This window comes from Brassica oleracea, chromosome C3 (assembly GCF_000695525.1).
Source record: "Brassica oleracea var. oleracea cultivar TO1000 chromosome C3, BOL, whole genome shotgun sequence".
In the NCBI taxonomy this organism is placed as follows: Eukaryota; Viridiplantae; Streptophyta; class Magnoliopsida; order Brassicales; family Brassicaceae; genus Brassica; species Brassica oleracea.
In genome coordinates this window covers 15797134-15805650 of record NC_027750.1, presented here as the reverse complement: position 1 = coordinate 15805650, position 8517 = coordinate 15797134, and the positions used below count along the sequence as shown (strand labels likewise).

Sequence of the window (8517 nt, the reverse complement as noted above, 5' to 3'; positions counted from 1 at the left end):
CATTCACCGTGACACTAAATCCAGCAATGTCCTACTCTTTGAGGATGATGTTGCCAAAGTTTCTGACTTTGATCTCTCTGATCAAGCTACTGCTATGGCGTCTCGCCTTTATTCAACTCATGTTCTTGGAACTTTCGTTTACCACGCTACTGAGTAAGTTGACATATATAGTTGCTTGTGAAAGAAAATGTAATAGTGTGAGCTCTCAAGTCTCAAAATGCTCTTCCTTTTTTCTTGACAAATTAATATGCGATGACCGGACAATCAAATGTCAAAAATGATGTGTACAGACAGCTTCGGGGTTGTCTTACTCGAAATCTTAACTGGTCGAAAACCTGTTAAATCATAGATTACCCAGAGGCCAGAAAAGTCTAGTCACATGGGTACCAACTCCTCTCAGTCCTTCACATCTTTTTCATATATGTCGACTCCAAAAAACTTTTACTATGCATCACGCTACGACTAAACTGAGCGAATTAAGACAAGGTCAAACAATGCATTGATGCAAGGTTATGTCATCAAAGAGCGTACCTTGTCTTCCATTTATTTGCAACTTGCAAGGTCACCTTTCATAAATTTAAATGATTTTAAAGCATGTCCACAGCTTAAAAACGCCACAATTTACTCGTTATCATCCGGTTCTATCTCGAAATAGTCAAACCCTTAAGAAAAAGACATTTAAATTTAGCAAAACCTTATAAACATCTATATATATGTACCCTTTCTTTCTTTCTTTTTTTGTATCTAATCCTTTCCAATCCACGTCCAAGTAAAAACAACAAAGAAAAAAAAAGATGAACACTCCAATAAAACTCACCTTTCTCATTCTCTGCATCGCCCTAACCGCAACCGCATTCGTAGTCCCAGCCAAACGTGCCGACGTTACACCAGAACACGAAAAAACCGTCGCAGGAATCTGCAGCGTTGTCGAAGACAAAAATCTTTGTAGCATAACCTTGAAAACCGTCCCAAGCAATGACCCCGCCTTCTTGGTCCGTTACTTAGCCACAGCCGCAGAATCCTCTGTTAAAAAGGGCTTGAACTTCCTCTCTGAAATCAAACCCAAGTACAAAGGAAACTCATTCGCCACAAACTGCATCACTGGTTGTGAGAAACAGCTAAACAACGCCTTGGAAGACTTTGCAGATTTCTGGAAAGCCGCGGGAAAAAACATAACAAGCATGGCTGATAATTACTTCACATGCAAGAAGAAGATGACTTCGATCTTCACGTACCACTCCACTTGTCTCGATGACATTTACGACAAAACGTTGTTGAAAGAGGTTCAAGGAGGGATAGGGCTTGGGAAAAGAATGAGTGGTGAGTCAGTGGATGTTTTCGCTGGAATGGACAAAGTCTTTAACACTTTAAACATTAAGACCAAACTTAACCAGCAAGATACCGATTCGTTGCTCCCACCACCATTGTCGTTTTACTACACTTGATTTATTTATTAACATACATATTCTTATACATATAAAAACAAAGACAAATGTGCATCGATTGGGTTTTTCAGATATTTTAGGGATCTTTTAAGGGTTCCTTTTTGATGTATATTTGTAAGTAATATGTTATGGGTGATAATCATGTAAGGACCTCGTGGTTGGAAAGGATATGGGGAAAAAATGTGATTATTGTCTAATAAAAATAAACTTCTTTTTTAATAAACTTAACTAGTAACTTATTTGGTATATTTATGCCCTTTATTTTATGTATGTGTATACACACAGAAAAATAAACAACTTAGAAATTTTCTGACTACCAAAAAAACTTAGAAATTTTCATCTATTACGATAGTAAGCATGCACATACTATAATACAACATAACTAGGTAAAGATCTATACCTTGCTCGGAATAAATATGATATACACTATTTTTCGAAACTATTACTTTGGTTCATACCAAATAATTAGAATATATACCGTTTCATAATAAATTATATATTGTACTACAATATATGGCGTTTAGTAATAGATCAGTAGATGAAATGATTCATAAATAGATAAAACATACTGCATATATTACATCTATAGTTTTCAGCAAGCCGTAAAGAACAACCAAGTTAAATCGCGAAATAAGGATAGCTTCAGATTATGAACACAGATAAGCGCTATACTAATTACATGGTCATGACCCCCCAGAGTTTCATCAAGGTATAATCCATAAACCAATTTCAAAAAAAAAAAAAATAGTTGTTCAGGTTAGAGCACATCACTCCAAACATGATATAGTTAGATGATGCAATTGTAGATAATACTATTATTCAGTCTTATTTGGTTCATAGTTGGTATAATACCAATGTATTTGTGGTTTGAGGTCGATATGTATTGGAAGAAACATTGATACAAGTGCTGTTAAGAGATTACAGAACGAGGATGAAACACAATAGAGGAATCAACAAATCTACTCTTCAGTCTTGATAGCTCTTTAATTATTTTGAAAAACTTGTCCTTGCTTCTAGAACTTCATCGAAATTAGATTCTTACAATATGTGCCAAGAAGCTGACGTCGAAAATTGTAGCATGCATTCCTTTTTTTGTAGCATGCATTCCATAACCTAAGAAAGCACCGCAAGCTCCATGTGTAAAGATGAAACTCTTCTCCTTTTATTTCTAGCTCCCATAAGTTAAATTTCCCAGTAGAGTTTTCCCATTCCCATCCACAACCACAACCACTGAAGACTGAGTCATGTGTCCATGAACCATCAATCATACATATCTCTGAGCTTATGTCTTGTAAAGATGATTGATTCTGCTTATCCTCAAGTATTAGCCTCAAACCAAGCATGGCATTCAGATTCTGCTTGTCTAACACTTTATAAAGGGTCCATGTTTATTTCTATGGATAATTTATCATTTTCGCTTTCCAAATATACCAGATTATCCAAGGATCATCAAGAATCCTATACCTCCCTCTCCTTTCGGGCTACAAAGATTTCCCATTTTGTCCAGTGAGTACCTCTTTTAAGTGGATTTGTACTTCACCAGAATTTTCAATGGCACTAGACTATAATAAACTTATCTCCTCCCTTTGACAACCATCTTGCAACCCAGCCATTGACTCGATTTTAACCTCTTTTGAGAAAAGTAAATAGTTTACGTTTACAACCACTAATATCCGTAGGAATCCTAAAATAAGATCTCATCACTCTCTCATTTTCTATTCTAGCTGAAGTTTTGACTGCTTCCTTTACATGTCCAAGCACATTTTTTACCAAAGAGTAGTGATGATTCTCATAGTTTGACGCATTGTCCCGAAGCTTTCACACATGTCCTAATTTCTTTCATAACTTCATCACATTCACAGGGTTCCATCTTACAGAAAAAAAAATGCTATCATTAGAAACGGGAAGGTGTGATACCGGGGGCTAGTGCGTGAAACACACCTCCCTTTATATTGCCTAGATTCTCTGCATGATTGAGAAGGCTAACAAGAGCTTCTTTGCATAAGATAAATATGAAAGGATTGAAAAAATTTCATTGACGCAAACCACTTTTTGGGATTATGTTTCCTCTAGGTTGACCATTGAAGAGGACATGATATTTGACAGACGTGACACAACACATTATCCATTCAATCCACATGCCCGAAAATCTCATATTTTCATTACTGATCTAATAAACTCCCATTCAAGGTGGTCATATGCTTTACTCGTGTATCTTTAAAAGCCATTCGCTTATTCCTTCCTACTGGATTTGTTCGTAAAGCATGAAACATTTACTGTGCAATCATTACGTATCAGTTATCTGTCGTCCATCAACAAAGGCTGACTGGATTTCAAATATCCTGTCAAGTAACACTTTCTTAAGTCTTTGGCATAAAACCTTAGATATTATCTTATACCTCACATTGCATAGGCCGATTGGGCAAAATTGGGACATTTCATTAGGTTTATCCTTTTTGGAATGAGGCAAATATTTTTATCATTTAATCTGTGAGCAATGATTTCCTCGAAAATGAATTCATTAACCATACGAGCTAAGTCGTCCTTTACAATCTCCAAAAAAAAATTATAGAAAAGAGTTGTTAAACTATCTGATCCCAGGGCATTTTCTGAATACATTGCAAACAAAGCAAGCTTAACCTCCTGTTCTGAAACTGGGGACGTAATATCTGCATTCAGTCTGTTAGATATTGTTGTACTAACGTTCGCTAAAGCTTCGTCCATGAGGTCGGGATTTGATGTGGCAAATAAATCTCTGAAATAACTAGTAGCAATGGCTACTAGTTCGTCGTCATCCACGAGATTACTTGATGAAATAAGAAGACCTGTTATCGTATTTCTGGCTCATCTCTGTTAGTAAGGGTATGGAAAAAATTTGTGTTTCTATCACCCTCCCTAAGCCAAAACACTTTGCTCTTTTGCTTCCAAAACGTTTCCTCTAACTTAAGAGCATCAGACAGTTCTTGTAAAGCTGCACATGTTTCCGCTTTTGTGGCATCATCATCTGTGTAGAGGTGTTGCAAAACCTTTTCCAACATGTTGATGTAGATAATCTTTATATAATTTTGTACCGTCTGAGAATCAGTGTTTATAAATTTTTCTACTCATAAACTATTTTAAGTTGTCTTAGATATTATTTAGTATAATCATACGATTTCTTAGACCAACTAATTGTTAACATATTGTGGAGGATAATATGCTCTCATATCTCCTATTAATTCTTAATTCTATCACATATTCTGTAATCTTATACTTTGGGTAAATAGTACGACTTTCTCTACATTATATAATTTGTTGTAAGTATTTTTGAATGAATCAGAAATCATTTTTACAATCTCGCCTCCTTCTCTTTTGTTATGTTATCAGAGTCTGGCCAAATATTTTACCACGCAATCTAAAAAAAATCAAATACGACAAATGACTACTGAAGAGAGGCGAACAAATGAAGTAAGAAAACCATTTCACCGTATGATTTAACGGCTTCAGATAACTCGGGAGCAATCATCTCACATTCTATCTTGAAAACAAACAACTATGATGAATGGGCGTGGGGATTCAGACGGCACTTTGTTCAAGAAAGAATTTCAGACACCTTGACGGATCATACTTCAACTTACAGAAAGGTCACTAGATCTCAAATATTGGTTGACAATCAATGCGCTACCCGTGTCATGAATGAAGATGAAAGTTGATCTGGTGTTGTTGAAAAACATCTCCCACCGTGATGTGGCTAGAGATCTATGGGAACACATTAGGAAGAGATTCTATGTTTCCAATGGACCACGGAACCAGAACATGAAAGCAGATCTTGCTTGTTGTAAACAACATGGCATGACAATGGAAGCTTATTATGGTATTCTCAACAAGATTTGGGACAACGTTAACAATTATAGTCCACTTCGTACGTGCATGTGTAGAAAATGCGTGTGCAATCTGGGCACTCAAAAAAGAAAAAGACAGAGAACATTGTTGGACCCAATATCGGTCAATTGAGCAATTGGACCCGAATGGCTTGGCCCACGCAACCACGAGAGGAGCCCAACTTTGACGAAGCAGGAAGAAGATCGATCCAAGGAAACGGAGATCGCGGAGCGGTTGCGAGCATCACGGGAGCATCCCGTTATAAGAAGAGATCGACGCATAAGGAAATGACACGTTGAAAACCCTAGAGAGAGCTACACTCATACTTCGACCTTGTTTTCATTCATCTTTAGATCTTTAAGATCTCGTTTTAACGTTCGATCATGTTTTACTCATTGTATTCGATTTTATTCATCAATAAAAGTCCATTTTTGCCTACCGGAAACTGATTACATCGTTGTGTTCTAAAGATATCGTTGCCCACATTGTTTACCTTCCCTAGATTGAACTCCCAATCACTATCAAATTCTTAGTGTAGATTTTAGGATCTACAAACATGACATGGTGTAACAATTTTTGTTTGGGCTTAAGAAACAATTTTTCACACCATACGTTCAAGCTTGACGTCTCCGGAGCCTATTCCATGATTCGTGCGACGAATGCGTTTGAAAGAAGTTTAAAACATGTAAGACAAGATGAACATGATATTGATAATCATTGAACCAAAGTGGGAAGGCCTGAAGTCATGGTGTTTGCAGCACAAGCACAACCTTGTTTCAAAATTGAGTAATAAGAAAAGGTTGGTATTTGAAAACATTGTAACCGCGGGGACACTCGCTAGATAGATTTTTGCTACTTGGTGTTTCTGCAGCAAATAATTGGCATGAGGATCAGATGGTTATCCATAACGCATTTCTTCATCGTTATTTAACTGAAGAAGTATACATGAAGATCATATTCGGTTTTCTTAAATATGATTTGACTAAGGTATGTTGATTGAGGAACTTGCGTTATGGTTAAAACAAGCACCATGATATTGGTTCAGGAAGTTATTCACTGCCCTACGTATATATGGATTTAAACAACCGTTATCAGATTATTCACTATTGAGCCATACCAACAAAGGTTTACTCTACATGTACTTGTAGCTGACGAATTGATAATTTTTGAGAATTTTCCTACTACTCTTAAACGTTTCAAGGATTATCTCTCCACTTGTTTTCATATAAAAGATCTGTGCGTCCTTAAATACGTTTTTGAATTGAGGTGGATCAGAATGATCAAGATTTCTATCTCTCACAAATAAAATATGTTTTAAATATAATCACAGAAACATGACTCCTAGGCGCAAAACCGTGCCAAAACCCAATGGAACAGAATCAGAAACTTTCCGTGTCCACCTCTCCTTTGTTACATGATCCAAGTGAATACCGTCGTGTCATTGGCCGCCTTATATACTTGTCAGTAACTTACTATGTCCATACTTTGGCTTAGTTTATGAAAAATTCAAGAGAAAATTATTGGGAAGTTGGGTTACGATTTACGAATGGTTCGGTACTTTAAATCAAACCCATGAGTCATGACAAGGCATTATGCTGAGTACGACCTCATACTTACGCCTTAATGGGTGGTGTGACTCTAATTGGGCGGCCTGTCCGTTAACACGACGATCTTTAACAGGAAATTTTGTACAGTTTGGAACGCACCAATCTACTGGAAAACCCGGAAACAACCAACAGTTAGTCTCTCTTCAGCAGAGGCGGAGTATAAGGCTATGGTGTTTCTCAAACAGAGTTTTTTGGCTGAAACAGCTATTTTATGATCTTGATATCGCACATGACAGACTGATGCAGGTACCCAGATGGCAAATCAGCTATCGCTCTAATAGACAATCCAGTTCAACATGAGCGAACAAAATATGTTGAAGTCGACTGTCAGTTCATATGAGATGCTATTGTTGACGGTAAGATTTCCACAAGATATGTTCGCTCACATGATCAATTAGCAGACATACTAACAAAGGCCTTGGGATGCAAAGAGCTTCGAGTTTTTCTTCGCAAGCTGGACATTTGGGATATCCATGCTCGGAGGGTGTTAAGCATATTCTGGAGGATAACTGTGACAACCCGTCCCGTGGGAACTACCTGACCCGTGGGCCCTAGGCTCACAGCGCTGTAGCGCACCGACCCCAACCCCTCCATTATGAGTTCTCTCTAACTCCATAATTAGGTTGTTGGTGAGCCTCGAACCCAAGACCTCACCCTTTAACAGCATTCCCACTGGACAAGCTGTCACCAATTGACCTCACCCATCAGAGCATAATTATTGAAGGGTTCTTAGGATGAAGTTTTTAACGGAATATAAGAACCCATCTCTTAATTTTTAACTAAAAGAACTAAGAACCGGCTCTTAAATATCTTATTTAAGAGTCGGTTCTTAGATTTTTTAATTAAAAGTTAAGAGACGGGTTCTAATATTCCGCTAAAAATCTCACCCTTAGAACCCCCAATAATCATGCTTTCATACCTTCTACCTAAGAGATGTACACCATTTAATCTTGTGGTAACTAATTTTTAACCTCACAACTAAGAAATTGCATATTCTCGAAAGTTATAATATTTTTATATCCTTTTCATTTGCAGCTTTGGTTCTAAAAATTGGTTTATACATAAATTTGGTTCTAAACGAATTTTTTTATTTTAAATGTGATTTATACGATTCAAATCGGTTTAAAGTGTTTTAAACCAGTTTAAATCGATTTACAAAGTCTATATATGTTAAATTATGCAATAATATTGATACAAACTCAAAAATTTGCTAATTTATTAATATACATCTATTTTGATCAATTCATCAAAATAAATTTATAATTAAACCTTAAAATTAAGGTATCGTATATAAAATTTTAAATATATACTAGATTTTGACCCGCCCTTCGAAGGGCGGGTATATTTTTGTTCTAATTTTTTTTTGAAACATTTAATTTTTATATTTATGTTTTAATCATATTTGTGTTTTTTTGTAATCATATTTGTGTTTAATCTTAAATTAATTTAATTTAAATTTTGGTAGAAGTATTAAATATGTCAAGTTGCATAACTATACACTGTGCTATATGTATTTCAAAATTATTTTTAAACTTTATTCCTGTAACATATTATATTTTCTTAATAGTTACCTAACATAATTAGTCAAAAATATTCGTATAAAT

General features: G+C 36.0%; 1 protein-coding gene across 1 annotated transcript; it reads left to right on the top strand.

Annotated features, from left to right (window-relative positions):
* The first annotated feature begins 736 nt into the window (after window positions 1-736).
* LOC106333336 (probable pectinesterase/pectinesterase inhibitor) lies at window positions 737-1676 on the top strand. The gene has a single exon (XM_013771793.1). It carries the CDS (start codon window positions 795-797, stop codon window positions 1443-1445), a length of 651 nt encoding a protein of 216 aa, XP_013627247.1. The 5' UTR covers window positions 737-794; the 3' UTR covers window positions 1446-1676.
* Window positions 1677-8517: the final 6841 nt, after the last annotated feature.

Coding starts and splice junctions, on each gene's coding strand:
- LOC106333336 (XM_013771793.1), top strand. CDS start 795: ATGAACACTCCAATAAAACTCACCTTTCTCATTCTCTGCATCGCCCTA.